The sequence below is a fragment of the Malurus melanocephalus genome, unplaced genomic scaffold (genome assembly GCF_030028575.1).
Source record: "Malurus melanocephalus ecotype Western Australia unplaced genomic scaffold, MMel_1.1 scaffold_563, whole genome shotgun sequence".
NCBI lineage: Eukaryota > Metazoa > Chordata > Aves > Passeriformes > Maluridae > Malurus > Malurus melanocephalus.
In genome coordinates this window covers 134,223-151,018 of record NW_026623795.1, presented here as the reverse complement: position 1 = coordinate 151,018, position 16,796 = coordinate 134,223, and the positions used below count along the sequence as shown (strand labels likewise).

At 39.4% G+C, this 16,796-nt stretch overlaps 1 protein-coding gene across 1 annotated transcript; it reads right to left on the bottom strand.

Moving 5' to 3' along the window:
• Positions 1 to 1,814: 1,814 nt before the first annotated feature.
• FRG1 (FSHD region gene 1) lies at positions 1,815 to 8,414 on the bottom strand. The gene is made up of 9 exons (XM_057382305.1): positions 8,306 to 8,414; positions 7,784 to 7,851; positions 6,819 to 6,941; positions 5,823 to 5,880; positions 5,530 to 5,644; positions 5,051 to 5,155; positions 4,241 to 4,332; positions 3,116 to 3,226; positions 1,815 to 2,223 (listed from the first exon to the last, which is right to left on the bottom strand). The coding sequence occupies exons 1-9, from the start codon at positions 8,365 to 8,367 to the stop codon at positions 2,187 to 2,189; spliced, it is 771 nt and encodes a 256-aa protein (XP_057238288.1). The 5' UTR covers positions 8,368 to 8,414; the 3' UTR covers positions 1,815 to 2,186.
• Positions 8,415 to 16,796: the final 8,382 nt, after the last annotated feature.

Sequence of the window (16,796 nt, the reverse complement as noted above, 5' to 3'; positions counted from 1 at the left end):
GCACTGGTGCAAGAAGATACAGAACCAATCTGTGGATTTAGAAACTGAGGAAAATTACAGTGCAGCAAGATAAACCTCAGTGCAGCAGGAGATTTTCATGGGAGCGTTCTTTAAAAACAGGAAATCAGGCAGTTTCTATAGCGGCTGAAAAATACTTTCAGTTGAAAACAAATACATGTAAGACAATAATCCTGTGTTTACTTCCAGATACCTGAATAGATTATGTGCTACAGTAAGAAAGAGTCTGATTAAGTTGGTCCTGTTATTTTCTGAACATCTGCAACCTCTTTCGTGCATCTTTTGCATCTGCAGCAGACAGTTTCTAGGGACTTTGCTATCCTTGTCTAGATKCTTTACCATCTTCTGTACATTTTTAACAGAAAATAAAGTGACTTGGGAAAATAGAAAACTTGTTCTGAATGCACTGAAGACAAAATGATGCCATTTTCATATTACATAGCATATTTTTTTGAAGCCTCTGTGCTTCTGGTTTAGTATTTCCATTGGTAAACAAATTCTCAGTTTAAGAGTTATCTTCCAGAACCAGTCACCTTCTCTGACTGGCTATTCTGCTATGTTCCTATCAGAATGCCTTGCCTTCATGGTCCACACCAGTATCTTAGCCCTCCACTTCATTGTCTAGGTTTCTTCTGTCAGTTTTCAAAAAACTTCTAAATCAGAAGAAAGCTTCTTAAGATGTAGTTAACTCACAGACCGTACTGACAGTTTTTGTCACTGATACTTAGCACTTAGGTCCACACTTCTGCTTTCTCATACTCATCCATCCAGAACTGTACCACCACACTTTCTCCATACATAGGGGCTGCACATATTACTTCCCCCTTTCCTCTGTTTCAGTTCAGTTAAAGCTCYTTGTGCTAACACTAATGTTGATGCCTAAATCCAGTTTACCTAAAACAGAGGCTTGACAAAAGTTGTATTTATTGAAGGGCTTTCAAGTACATTCAGGGCAGTCACAACCCACCCAGGGGCTACACCCAAAATGGACACTCAGTCATAGGTTTTTCATGCTTTYTAAGTTTTGTCCATTTGCACATCAGGGGTTAATTCTCCAATTACAGTTTCAGGTAATGAAGTAATTTACTCCAAGTTTGTTCCCCCCRATTCACTGTTGTTTCYATATATTGGGGCCTGAGACAGTAAAGTGTCCTTGAGTTTTGGGCCAAGAGACGAATTGTTTTGTCTAAAAATGGGAGAACACTGTACACTAAAAAAATTACAAGAGTATAGACACACAAAAAATACAGAAGCTAAAATCCTAAGGCATTGATGCCAGGATGTATCTTCAAGATGACATCATGAATACCTCCATGGGGAAAATACACAAATGGACTCCTTATAGCAACAGTTAAATACACACACTGATCTTCACTGTTTTGTTAGACCTTTGATTYCATTTTCTTGGGACCAAAGTTCCAGTGAATTCCGCAGACCCTAGTTCCTGTGCTATCTCACTGTAAGAGACCGTACAGAAGTCCCTTGACTTATTCTGGCCCACAGCCTGCTCCTTGCAGTGGTGTCTCTTTCTCAGTGTTTYTGGAGATGTTTTGGCAGCAGACCACTTCCAGGTCTGTGATGTTGCAATGGTTGAATATAATTTACTTGTATTTCTGGGGTGGGGCATGTAGCGTGGTACCTACGACAAAAACTAGTTAGTGAGCCCTAATCCCCAATCCTAGACCAAACTAAGGAGCTCTGGAGAAAAATTAAAACTTTTTTCTTCCTCTCTTCAATAGCACATCTTACAGCTATGCTGTATTTTTATCCAAGAATTCCTCAGACTCTGGCCAGGAAAATTTGCAAACAATCATCTGTTTATTTCTAGATTTTGTCCTAAAGGCAACTAAAAGTCAGGGAACTCTCTCTCTGGCCTAAATCAGTGTACAGTCTCCCAGGGCCTAAGTTATATGGCAAATAGCTTGCCATTGTGAATTGATATACCTTTAATTTTTCTTGGAGTAATTCCCTTAACACAAGCCAAATATTCACAAGTGATACAGTTAATAAGATTTTACAACTGAGTTAGTAATAGATGAGAGAATTTTAATACAATTCAGAAGATACTTAAAAAAATGCCTTAAATAAAAAACAATTATAAAATATTTTACTCATTTTCAATTTAACCCTGCCATCAAAGATGCAGAAGAAAACGGACCAGCTGGATGTCACTTGCAGTATCTATCTGCTTTCACTTTAGCTCTCCTGTATGGAAAGAGTGAATGAAACAAGATTTAGATTAAGGCCAAATACAATTACACTTGGGTGTTTTATCTGCCTCAAAGTGTCTTACATACATTGAAAACAGTTTTTTTTAAGACTTTACTTCAAAGCACATCTAAAGGCCTAACAAAACTTTGGATTTGTTAATTAACTTTGTTTTGCTAAGGAGATAAAACTGCTATGTCTAAAGTTAACCTTGTCTGTCCCTTCAAATCATGATTGCATTGTGTCTCCTCTGAGGAATAGAATTCAGATTCAGTGTGATCTGAAGCYGACCACCTGTGAGAGCCCAGGAGTGCTCTCACATCACTCACAGTTATCAAAAACAGTCTTCTGCATTCACCCACTGAATTAATGTAAATATTTATACTATATACTTACATAAAAGGCTTTAAAAATTCAAGACTATTTCTTTAGTCTCAGCTCAGAGGAAAAAAAATAGCCCACTAGAAAACATGAAGACTGTCCTTAACACTATTATTCTTTAAAATGCGATTTTTGCCTCTCCAAAACATTCTGGTGCCATAGGTAGTGAAAAATGTTAAAAAATAGCTTAATCTTTATGACAACAAAAAATTAAACTCCGAACAAGTCTGCACTAAACAAACTGAACAACCTAGTTAAAGATTTCCAAAAGAATTAATTTACAGGTAAATTCAAACCTGCAAACATCAGCTAAGTAAGTGAAAATCCAGATTGTTAGAAAAAAAAAAATGGCAGCAGCCCCCAGGATTCAGGCATAACACTCACCAGCAGAAAAATGCTCAGTAACCTATCCCCCTGAAATCTAGCCCTCTTCTGTACCCAGRTTTACTGTAATTCCATCTCCCAGTAGTTTTTTAATCAATACATTACTTCTTGTACTTTGAAGTACCTGTCAAGTAGCATTTCATGAAAAGTGCCTTCTTTCCTTGCTTTTCTAAGGGCTTTTGTATCTTCTTTGCTTATTTTAAGCTTTTTGTCTTGAAAACTTTGGAATTTCTTCCTGTAAGGGGGAAGAATAAAAAGTAAAGAACTGAAACTTMTTTAAAAATTTGTTTTTCATACAACATGTGATAAGAATCTTAGCTTCTGTTAAAACAGCTAACTGACCTAGTAAAATCCAGCAAACCATCCCAGTACCAATGCTGCACTAAGATTTCTGTAGGTGAAAACTATTCAGATTGTTTTGGAAGTCTAAATAAGAATGAGCTCCTATGTGACTAGATTGAAGTGGTTACAAATTCTAAAGAGCCCCTTCTTCAACTACTAGCACAAGAAATCAGGCAGCAAAAATGTATTGAATGTAGTTGCAAAGTGCTGACAGTAGGGAAGCTGCAGGAGTTTTCTCTGTGAGAAATGGCCAGGGGCTGCCCTGTGCTGGACAGAGCTGGCTCTCAACACAYGCACTACAGGACACAGCCAAATCCATCAGCAAAGCTGGTGGCACATCTATGAAAACATATTTTAAAAGGGAAAATGCCACACAGGCACAGAAGAAGGGAAGAACCCAAAAATATAAAATGGCAGTGTGAACATMGAGTACAGAGAAGGTGAGGAAGGAGACGCTTCAGGCATTGCGAGCAGATATCCAGCCTGTGAATAAGACCATACCAGAACAGGGAAAAAGTGGGAAAAGAAAGAAGTGGCTAAAAGAAACAACAATGCATTGAGCCATAGCCCATCCTGCCTGGAGGAGCAGAGAGGAGTCTGGAGTGAAGCAAAGCTGGGGAGATGGGATAAGCAAACTCGGTGTTTTTAATTTTTGTCTCTCAGTACTCAAATCCATTTACAGGCAATAAACTTAACTAATTTTTCACAGTTAACCCTGGCACAGAATCTGGTACAGAATCTCTCTTTTATCTCAATCCATGAGCTTTCTCATCCTGTTTCCTTCCCTTATCCTGCTGAGGAAAAGTGAGTGGAAGGCTGGGTGGGAGTCTGGCCCTTCCACCAAAGATGGCCCCAATCAGAAGTGAGAAAAGGTACTTGAGTCTGTTACCAGCTCTAAAGTACGTACACATAATTGATTTCACACTGTTTAACGTTTCCTTTGTCTTCTTGTGGAACTTCATCTTTCTTCTTAGCTTCTCTTTCAGCACAAGTACGAATCTAATAATTGAAAGAACAAAGAAAAAACATCCAAAACACAAAGGAAAACTGTATTTTAAAAACTGTAAGTTACAGGTTAAAGATGGCTACATATCCTCCATAACAGAGTTAGTGACAGTGACTTTTCAAGTTCACAATTTTCAAATTAATCGTTAGCCAGAGACAACTGCAATAAAAGTAAGACCTGCCTGAAATATGGGAAATGTTAAGTGTAATCCTTGATACTACAGTAAGACATTATTGCCTTAATCTCAAAGGAGCACTATTCCAGTTCTTAAGTTTGGCAGGGACAATTCAGAGATTGACTTCAAAATATTATTAGTTAGACAACTATTTGGAGAGACATATGTATTTTCCATGTTCAAATAAAGTCAATAGTCTTTTTTGACTCACTTAAGAGATCTCCCCTTCTGCATCATTCTGGTAAACCCTTCTCTATCCCTGATTGGGTCATAATTCCTCTCCTGTACCAAGCTGTTCAGAACTACCTGGAAGATCACAAAAACACTTTTGTCCTCCTGAGTGGTAAAACACCTTCCTATATCTACAGGAAGTACTAAGAATTTATGCATCTCTTAAACTCATTTGCCTTTCTTGTGGCCAGATCAGCTTATAGGAAGTATTTATAACTGTATTAACAGGAAATCATAGCACACAGACACCTGCATGTTTGAGTATACCTGCCAATCCTGTATTAATTGTAGAAGTTACAGATTACCTTTATCATTTCTTCTTCCCCTGCAGTTTTGCTTTTGGCTTCTATGTCCCCCTCTTCATTACATCTAATAAAACGGCTGTTTGCTGCTAGTAATGCCATTTTCCTCTGCAGAAACAATATCATACATTATGTATAATGAGTTTATAAATAATCCTTGATTTACTACATTCATCCTGTACAACAGAGAAGCAAAAGTCTCTGTAAACGTGTTTAATTCTTTTATGTATGGATACTTAAATAGCTAGCCAGCAGACTTCCTGGCTCCTTCATTTTCAAGATGCTTAYAGCTGCCAAAATGCAGTATTGGAAGTATTTTAAAAACTTCCAATTACAGTAAATGCATTGCAGTTGGAAAAGTGTAAGTTACAATACGAAAGGGATTGCAAAAGGCTTTTACTTCATAGACAAAAACCATCAACATAGATTAACTCAAAATACAAACACTAGCAACATCAAATAAATTAGTCCAAACAGCTTACATCTTGGAAGACAGGTTCCCATTGCTCTCTTGATCCTATTGCATCGGAACGTCCAACAACAAGTCCGTCTGAATTTATACCAAGATATTTGCCATAACCAGACTTGAGAGCAATCCTCAAAGAGAAAATGCAGGAAAACAGCGAAGGGTGTTTTTAATTCACACAATTGGCAATATCCAACACATCACAAACACATTTATTAGTAGACAATGTATTTGAAGAGAGTCTTAAAAGGCCATCTCACAAAATGCAAAGATAACAAGTACCAAAACTTGAAACATTACAGTAATTACCTTGTATCAGATAACTTTACTGCTGTAAACTGTTCAGGAGGACTAGGACCTTCATCATCTGAGGAATGAATTTTCCATTATTCAAATATCAAGTATAAATGTAAAATATTTAATAATATTATTAAATAGTATTTATTAATACAGCAGTATTAAGAAGAATTAAACATTGACCAGTGCTAATTACTATTGAATGTATTTATTTCTTTAAAAATTCCTTTTTGAGCATTCACTTTTAATAAAGCAATGCAAGTGCTGATTTATGTTCATATATTTAGAGTGCTTAAAATAAGATACAAAACAAAGATGATCCTTGTGTGAAGAAATTTATAATTGAGAATGTTTTGTAATTCTGGTGGCTTTGAAAACCTTAATCTCCTTATAATGTGACTTCTTCCATGAAAAAATGCATTCAGCTCTGGTAACTCAACTCAGTATCCTGAAAACTGCTAGCTTCTCCATCCCTCAAAATTAAAAAGAGAGAATATGGCCATTGTTGCTTTGGTATCACGCTGGAGATGAATCACACACCACTGTCAGGATTCTGGAACAGTCTGTGCTTGGAGTCAGGGCTCTCAAATTCAAACTAATTATCCCAGCATATTAGCAGTCCTCTTGTACAGTGGCAAAACAATTATATTAAGGATGCAGCAATAAGCATTAAAACTCATCTACCATGAGTTTCACTCTTCAAGTGACACCATAAACATTTTATAGGATTTAATAAAAATTATACTGCTTTTTAGCCAGCAGGTGATATGGCCTTAAACAGGTAATCATCTCCAATGCAGTTCAATTTAYTGCATACATAAGCCAGCGTGAAACCAGATGGGTGAAACTGAATGGAAGTCACTAGGTTTAAGTCATCTGCAAGCTTCAGCTAGATGGCATTATAACCGGTTTTAGCTGTAACACTGCTTGCCTTGAAGTGATGCTAGTYCTATGCTTTTAGGTATTTCTTTATTAAAACTGCTTATTTTCATATTTTCTGGAACAAACCTTTATGTGGTGCTCCAAGTGTAAACAARCCATTGTCGAGGGCATGGATGTAAGCTCCTTTATCCATTTCTATAGCTATAGTTCCTGTAATTTCACCAAAATTRCTGACAGCCCACCAGTTTCCTGTAATACAAAACCGTGATTGTTTATTAACAGAGTAACCACAACTTCTGATTACAAAGCTCAAGAGATTACATTTCCACATCGCCTCTGAAATTTAAAAGCCTAAAGATAAAACTGCTATTGCTATCCCACAATCTTGGTGCATTATTTTATAGTCCAGAGCCAATTTAATGGTGTTGCTGCTGCTGCTTTGGGAGGTCCTGCTCTTCTACCTGCTGTCACCCCTAGCTACAAGCTCCTGTGCTTCATCCCTTCTTCATGTTAGTCCATAAAGCAACTTGATTTATTCAGCTGATGCAGCGAAGATATACCCTGCAAGGAAAGAACTTTTTCCCTCTGGATCAGTCTCCTGCAGTTTTGGGGTCATATCCAATTATTAGGTTCTCCAGCACAACACAGAGACACTATTTGATCTTCCTGTTAAGTGACTATATGCGACCTGTAATCCTGAGACCTCAGCTGTTCAAACCGATCTGGGTTTGAACTTTTGGGTCCTACAGAATTCCACTAAAGTTATTAGGTAGCCCTTCCCATGTGCACAACTTAAATTATGACTTTTACATTTTTTGAACAGTAAAATTTTCTCCTTGTATACTGTCTTACAAATATTTCCTATCTGGTTAAGATAGTAACACTTAAAAAAAAATACTGTTAATAATCTGAATCAATCCCATTAGTGCCACAAGTTCCATTTGGGATCTAGGGAGATCCCAACATACAAAAAACATGTTATACACTCTACAGGGGTGGCTCTTGCTTTACGAAGTCCTATAACATCTTCAGCTTCTACAATATCCCCAACAGCTTTCAGATTGTCACGTAACTCCTGGAAAGCAGCTCACCAACAATATCGAKCTGCTCTGCCGCATCCTCTTCTCTTTTCCTTTTCTTCTCCTTGTGCTTTTTCTTGCTRGAAGGGGAGATGCAAAGATATGAGAAGGAGCCGCCGACGCGGCTCTGSCACCGCGCTCTCTCCCTCTCGCACGCTTCACGGCCGGGCCCTGCGGGAGCGATCAGTGACCCGGCCGGAGCCAGGGGCTGCTGCCCGACCCGCTGCCCCGCCGGAGGGACAGCCCAGCCCAGCCCGGCCTGACCCGCTGCCCCGCCGGAGGGACAGCCCAGCCCAGCCCAGCCCGGCCTGACCCGCTGCCCCGCCGGAGGGACAGGACAGCACAGCACAGCACAGCACAGCACAGCCCAGCCCGGCCTGACCCGCTGCCCCGCCGGAGGGACAGCCCAGCCCAGCCCAGCCCAGCCCAGCCCGGCCCGGCCCGGCCTCCTGCACCAGCCCCGGCACGGTGCGCGGCCCCAGCGGCTGCCACAGCGCCGGGTAAGGGTGGCGCGACGGGCAGCCCGCTCCTCACCTCTTCTGTTTCGACCCTTTGAGGACGAGCTTGGTGGATTTGACGCAGGAATACTCCGCCATGCCGGGGGGCGGAAGGGCGGGTGTACGGAGCCGGCTCCGCCCCTCGGCCCGGAGGAAGCGGTGAAGCCGCGGCCCTTCCTCCGCCCGGCTGTGGGCGGTGCCGGAGGCGGCGTGCTTCAGACCTCGCTCGTGGAGGGTGCTGGGCGCGGAGTTTGAGAGGGAAAATAATGCAAAGAGATTTTAAAGTTGCATTTAAGGAGTCTGTCCCTCAACACATTCGCCTTCTAAGTCTATCTTAGCTTCTTCTGCAGCCTCTGTGTGTGACCACATTCCATGGACATCAGGAGAGCCCTCGGATGTGGGGGCTGCAAKGCCAAGGGGCAGCAGGCCTTGCCTCTGGCGGAGCTACACAGGCACCGGACACTGRATGTGCTGGTGAAGGAGTAAAAGCTTTGATACATGTGGTTTATATCAAAGTGACAAGGTACTTGTGAGGCCTATTAATTGAAAACATTCTATAGGCTTTTTATATGTTACCAATATAAGAATGTAATAACATTTACATATTATTAAAATACAACGTAATCACTTTCAATATATTATCAGTGATAGTCTTTTTATATATTGTTATAAGTTTTTTAATAGAGTATTAGCAACATATAGTATACCAGCTGCACGTAATCTAACCAGCTGGATTAGTAGATAGATATGTGAAATCACCAAGAGGCATAAATCAGAAAAGTTCTGAAGAAAGTAGACAGGTAGATGCTATAACAAGGAAGAGTAGAGAGCACTAATGAGAACTTGGCAGAGGCACGGGACAATCAGCAAAATAATTGGAAATGAAGAGTCGGAGGACTAGAAAAAAACCCATGAATGTCACAACTGCGCATGCGCTGAAGACAAAGGTTAAAAGTCCACCATGATGAAGAGGATGGTCTCTCATTAGAGAGAGACCCCCGCGACCACCGAATTGAGGTTGACACATGTGCACTTGTAAAACTATGGTATCATGTATCTCCTGCCCATGTATAGTGGTGGGTGTATGGTGGGCATATGGGGGGCAGTAACAATGGCAATGTTACACCATGCTTACTGGATAAATATGTGCCAATTTGAAGCAAAGGCAGGTGGGTTAGGAGGAGAAATCCCCCTCACCTCCAACACTGCAATAAACAAAGACCTCCACAGACACCAGTCTATGGAGTTTTATTTCCAAGCCTTTTTTGGGCATCAGCTTCAAGGGACGCCCAACGCCAGTTGGGGAMATACAGCTCATAAATTAGCCAAGTGTGCCAAGCTAGGGGTGAAGTTTATGACTTTTTTTTTCCGATCCTGCTAGCCACTTGGTATTCCACAGAATACAATCTACCTCAGGCTTTCTCCTAGGTATATAATGACCTTTTTTCCTGTTAACTTACCACCTTCTCAACAGGTACCAATATTCTTTACTTGGGGAACAGACTTACCAGCACCGGTGTGATTAGAATCCCAGTTAAAGCAGTAATTTGTGTTTAACCTTCCAAAGTGTTGTTTCTACTTCACACTCATTGGAGGGGCTTTGTACCCAAAATGCTGCCAGTTTATTATATTAGCTGGCCAAATGAAAAAAACTATCCCTATCAAGGCTTGGTRTACATGTCTTGTGTACATTTACGGAGATGCTTGCACTGGATTGCTTCTTTTTGATTTCCAAGTTAATTTCCTGTCTATGTTTGCAGGTTTTCAGCACCTCAGAGTAAGGAATGAGAGTCTTAACCATAATTGCATCAAGGCTTTTAAAGTCATTAGAAACATGGCCAGTTGATAAAGCTTGGCGTGTGTAATGTCCCAATGAATGACCCTGGAATTAGTTGATGACTGCAAGTGTCTTCCATAGATACTTTGATTGGATCCAGAGCTCTGCCTGTTCTACCAAAATGCTTTGCATTTCTCTCTGTGTGCCTAAGATGATACTACCTTGTATTTTTATTTGTGAAGCTGGAAGATTTACTCTTGCCATGTGAAATGAAAGCAACAGGGATARCATCCAGAGTGACTTGAAGCTTGAGAGGTGGGCATGTATGAACCTCATTAAGGTCAAGAAGGCCTATAAGCAGATACTTTAGTAAAAGGAATGAAAAAAGGAGAGACCAATTACATTGGAGTTAGAAAAAAGCATAGAGGAGATGAGTGAAGCAGGAGCAATGTCTGTCAGCCACCCTAGAATGCTAACTTGCCCTTCAGTGGTTATTTTAGGGTTTTGAATTCTTTTCAGGCTTTGATTCTGTAGAGAGCAAACCTGCAGGAGTTCTTTTTGTGGTATTAACTAAAACTTTACAACTTTATTTATAATAGGTACTTATTTTTTGACTGCTTAATGGTGCAACCTTAGTATTTGTGGGATATTTGTACATTTTTTTCATGTGGGCCCGTGTTCACTGATAGACCATGACCAGCTCTTCAGCGCTTGATAATACACAAACATCTGCCTGAGAGGTCAGAAGAGAGAGGAAAAGGTAAGAATGAAAAGCATTTATAAGAGATGTAATAAAGTTATTAAGAATTTAAAGTTATTAAGAATTATCTAAGATTTTTTTAACTTTAAAAAAGCAGGAGCAATAAAGCAGTTTATATTTTAAAATACATATATTTTTATCATATGATAGAGGTGCATTTTGCTACTTGTCCACTAGATGCTGCTATAGCCACAAAAATGCCGATTAAGACGTTTTGGGGGGGAAAACCGAGATAGTTTTATTTTCATTACAGATGACCCTTACATAATTGTGATGATGGAAGGAATTACACATGTGCTTATATTTTGTATAGGGAGTAGTCCCGGTGAGTTCAGTTAAGCAGTTCATTCAGTATAAAGTTGATAATGGTTGCAATTTTTCTTGGGATGGGGCTATAGCAATTATGTTTGCTATTTTCTTAATGTGCTGTTTTGTTTCCCTTCTGTTTCATGAAGAGAAAGCAGGAAAAACAGAATGACAGAGAGAATAAATTTCTTATAATAATAGAAATACAATTTTTTTCCAGGCTCCCATAATGTAAGATATATTTTCTTGTTAATGAGTATAATTTTATTTAAAATTCACATATTTTAAGTTTCTTCTTAAATTTAATAATACCAGCCACAAATAGTTATCACTACAGTGTATGCAGAAGATAGTAAAACCTTTTCCTGCAGGGCAAAGTAATGAAATCGATCTGAAAACTGTATCTAAAGTGGTATCACTTTAGAAAAGCTATTTAGACTCTAATTTGCCAGTTAGCATTTCTGAAATTAAAACATTTCCAATATGTCTGGGCTGTGGTTGTTTAAAAAAAATATCACAGTTCATTTTCTTTATGGCACTGGAAATAAATGGAGCCTTTGTGTTTGCAATTGTAGAAAACAAATCACTTTTTTTAATGACTGGATTTTCCTGCCAGCTTGGAATTTGCCGCATGTGCATTTTATTTTGAATGCCTAAAGAGTGAAATCATTTGCCGTCTTTCATGCAGATGGGGCAGATTGGCTGAGGTGTCATTTGCAAAATGTGCTCTTTCATCATTCAAGTTTGAAGGGGATCATTAAAAGCAGTGTTTCCCATAGACACTCAGGACTGRTGGAAGTAAAGGGCTGAGATTGAGCATCCATGGATGTAGTCTGCTGTTGTAAGAGCCTGGACCCAAACTTGGGTGCTTTGGCGTTTTCTTCCATCATGTTTAGTTATGCTAGGAAATATTAAAATACCTCCCTAAACCAGAGAAACTTGAATTAGCTCTCTTGATAGCCAAGTTGACAGATTATATATGTTTTTTTTTTCCTTTTGTTTGTAAGTGTGGGCCTCTTGTGAAATATCAAAGCTCTTGACTGATGGTACAGCCAAGATCGATACAGTTTTGTTTACTCATTTGCAGGAGGAGTGAAATCTGATGTGAGCTAGAATCGGAGCAACTATATTTTAATTTTTCCCCAGTGGGACAAAGTACATACTCTGGAATGTTGTGGTGGTTTGTTGTAATGCTCAGCAGCATTTGTGTCAGAGTGTTGAAGCATCCCCAGGACATGATGGTGCATACCATGGTGGCATGACAGATGTAAATAAAAAGCCAATTGGATTCTTAGCATTTTTAATACTGCATGCTGAAATGGTTTTATTATAACTGCCAAGTTTTAAATGTGACCAGAAATTACCTTTTTTTTTTTTTTTTTTTTAAATGACAAATGTTGGTGTTAGGTTTTTAGCACAATTAGATACTCTCAAAATTGCATTTATGCTACTCCGCTTATGGCTTAGTACCTAAAATATTTGGAAAATGGAAGGGTTTCAGAACCCAATCCACAGCATGCCTGGTACAGAAACCCTGTGTTGGTTTTGGCTTCTCAACTTCTTCTGCTTTGCCTGATCATTCCCTCACTTTCCTCTGCTGTCACTCTCTCAAATTTTGTAGTGAAGTTCTTATAACTGGCCAGACCTCCTCAATATCTGCTTCTCCAGACACTGAGATCCTGCTCTACAGTTTGGCAATGAGCACTCACTAAAATCCCTTTCTGCTGGACACTGTAGGAATGCAAAAGAAATGAAAAGGTAACTGCAGATATATGGTGATTTCATGCAGATGCCTGCACTGTAGGGTGTTTACTTGAACTCAGACCTCCTGGTTTCTGCTTGCCATCCCAAATGCTTTAGCATGTGTACTTCTTCCAATTCTGTTATTCTTTTCTAATTGCTCTTAATTTTATTCTGATGTACTAAGGAAAATTTTTATGTACTTATGAACACTTTTGTCTCTCTGTCTATTAGGCTCTGTTTCTTTATCAATATTTTTTTAAACCGCCCAGTTTTGTTCCTTTTTAACAGGCACAATCCCAACAATGATGAAATCTTGTGTTTTCTGAAACTATTGTTAGGTAAATAGGAAAATGACCTGTAACTTCCCTGGCGAAGGGAAGGGTTGCAATATGAATTACCATCTTTGTAGAGATGGGAGGGAACACTCATGCAGAAATAAGTCTATGAGAAAAACTCCTAGTAAATCTAGGGCACTAAGGAGTGAAAATTCAAACTGCATTGCTTCCAGTGCTTAAAAAAGCAACCTATTGCTCTGTACTGTAATTTCAGTTTTTATGGGATGGAAATTTGATTCTCTAAGTTGAACGTATGATTTTTGACATTTCCTGACAAATAGCTGGTGTGTTAGATGCAAATGTGGCTGAAAACTCCTTTCRTTATTCACTGATACTGTGTGGAAAATACAGACTCAAATACAGACTATAAATTAAACATGACAGAATTTTTTATGGCAAGTTACCTGCTTTGTGCATGTGTCATATGCAGACTTTTCCCTCTCTGGGACCCCTTTTTCTTGTCTCCAGTGAGCTTTGTTTCCCTTACTATATGGGACTGAGTTTGTATCTCATTAGGAAAGCCACAGAATCCATGGGGAAAGATTTTCTATTTCATGTTTATGTAACACTGTTGTGGTTGTTCTTTGTTATCCTATAATCAAGTTTAATTTAAATACAATTTCTAACTAGTGCTTTTTTTTCCTATTTGTGTGTTTCAAAAATGGTTTCTTCCTTTTTGTACTTCGTATGTGATTTAATAGGAAATAAACAGGTAGTTGTGACTGGTCTGGAAGGTTGTACTCACCTTCACAGCATTTCTTTTGAGAAGGGACTCGTCAAGGGTAACCCCCCCACCCCGACCCCACAATAATATATGGCTTCCTTTTGGGCTATATATTTTTCTTGCACTGTTTCCTCTGAGACTTCATGGGTGTCTTTTATAATTTCAATGGAGATAGGGGTTGGGAAGACTTAAAGGAAGAATGAACCTGTGGCAAGGTGTTCATTTTCAGTGCTGCTGTCTTCCTGGCTGTAAAACTGTACCCTTTCTCTTTGTAAATCACGTTTCCTGTCCTGCGGGATTGCCATATAATTTCTTTCTTCATTTTTTTTCTAACAGGACCAGAACATTTACCTGCTATGATTGTTTGCATTGCCCATTTGAATTTGAAGAGCTATTATAAGTGATTTTTTTCTCTTTTCCTCATAGCTTCCAATTCTGTGTAATTTGTCCTGAATATGGATGCTCTTCCATAAAAAGGAAATTTTTACGAATGCAGTGACAGTGACTATCTTGTTAAAAAAGCTTTTGTGTGGACTTAGCAATTGTGGAGGTGGAAGGGAGACCAGTAGACTRTTTCATATGGAATAGATGTCATCTAGGCAAAGACAGAAAAAGCTTTTTGCTCTGGAGAGAATTCTGAACTGTTCATTATCCCTGTCCACTCACTTCCTTGTAAATATGTCAGATCTAAGTTACAATGGATTCACTTGTGGGTTTTCTTCCCCTTCCTGAGCCAAATATAAAACTGAAATAAATACACTTAACTCTTGTTCATCTGTGATGGCCTGGCTGAGGCTGTCCTACTTGTTTATTCATCCACAGAGCCTTCARATATTGACAATATTTATTTGATTATAAGGCAGTTAGAGATGAAAGGAAAATATAGAACTTCCTAATTCTTGCCCTCATCAGGACTATCATCAATATGTTGTAATTTTGTTTTTAATTTTGCCCATCACATATTTAGTAAATCTGGTTTGCCCAGTATTTTGTCTTAGAGTTTCTAGAAGCAGGACAAGCAGAACAAAGCAGGTTTGCAATCATCATCTCCTTTTTGATATAAGGTAAGTGAGTGTTCTGACCTGTAACATAGCATGGAAACTGTTTTTTGAGATACAGCAGCCAGAGATGGCAGCATTCACCATCCTTAGGCTGCTTGACATTTTTTTTTTAAGCTTCAATAACTTGAAGGAATGAATGATGTAAAATTTTTAGCTTCTGCTGCAAAAAATAGAACACAAACTAGAATTCCTCTCTCTCATGGATACGAAAAAGAGACCTAAAACCTGATTGTAAAGGTTTCCAAATTTGAAAGGCAGAACGAAAAAAGAGCACGCCTGTATTTCTTTTAAATTCTGTTTTAAAAGCCATTGTTGTGAGTTTTGGAGCCTGACTAATGATTTTTGAATGCTTTGCGTTGGCAACATCTGTTGACTTGTGTCCTGTCACAGCAGGTAAGTGAGTAGAAGTTGAAACTGCTGATCTTCCCATGTTCTGCTCCTGAGAGAAAAGGAGAGGGAACATTTCAGTATGCATCACCTGTTTTCAGGCTGTTTTCCCCACAGCATACTGTTGCTGTTACATCAATGCTTTTCTTATGRGCTAAATTGTTTTTTTTTTCCCAGTTGAGCTTTATTTTGCTGAAGGGGTCTTTCCTGCTCCTGGAAATCCCAACTCTAATTTGGCAAAGATAAAAATAGTCTTTTTGCTGTCACAGCTTCATGAAACTGTTGTGACAAGGCATGATCCAGTTTAGACCTTAAAAGATGAAGTCTGTGAGACTGGCTAAGGTGTTTTCAGTGCATCCCAGAGTACTGGCTGGCTGGAGAAAAGTCCTAGAATAATCCTGGAAGGATTACTGTCATGTGCAGTAGATGGGGTGTAATTTATACAATTAACTTCTTAATGAAGTATTGAGCCGTATAGTTACCATTCTGTGGCCTGTTTGGAGAGTGGAATCCTAGGGGTGTGTGTGAGGGTTTGTTGTAATTGGTCCAGAGCACTAGACCTGAAATTCTCCCTGACCTGCTCCAGGTGTTTAGTCCTGTGATGGATAGAAATGGGTCTCAGTTGTGGTTACATGGGGGTCTGGGGGAAAAATTGGTAATGCTCATTGATGCTGTTGCATTTGTTTGCAGATGGCCAAGATCTAGCTCAGGTTTCATCACTGCCTGAGGTGCCCAGAACTGCCTTTTCTAAAAGGTACAAAATGTCTAGCTGTGCCAGACATATGAATGGGACATGCATTTTTTYCCGGTATCTAGTGGAAAGCCACAAGTAGTCTAGTTAAAAGAAAATACCATACTGCCCTGCCATAGCATCAGGCAATCTGTTTGTCWGTGGTCAGAGGTGTAGATTATGCACACCACAGCATTGCACCTCACATTCCCCTGGAGACAGGGAGAAAGACAGATTCCCTCTGTTCTGAACAAGACAAACAGTCTGCCCCAGTGAAGAGGCCCCCTCACTGGGGGAAAGGATGCAAGGGGACAACAATTGCATCAGGTTGAAATTAGAGTGAAAACAGAAAAGAGCAACGGTTCTTTCCCTGYCTCTTCCCCACCCATCCCAGTGTCACACAGTTTAGGGAACATGGTCATGTTGTTTAAGTGCAGAGCAAGTTTTTAGTGTAAAAATAATGTTGGTAGTCCTGTGGTGTGAGACAAGGAGTGAGCCCTGCAAACCAGGCTGCTTAATAATCCTTCAGTGCTCCTTTGCTGTTCTGGGGCATTAAAAAAATAGAGGATGTTTATGCATAGATCAGTCTTTTCAGACTGGTAGAGTGTGTAAAGGACTGTCCTTGGTAGGAATGTGTAATGGTCAAGATTCACAACCACATAATATTTTCAAATATTGTTTAAAACACTATTCATGCAGTTTATT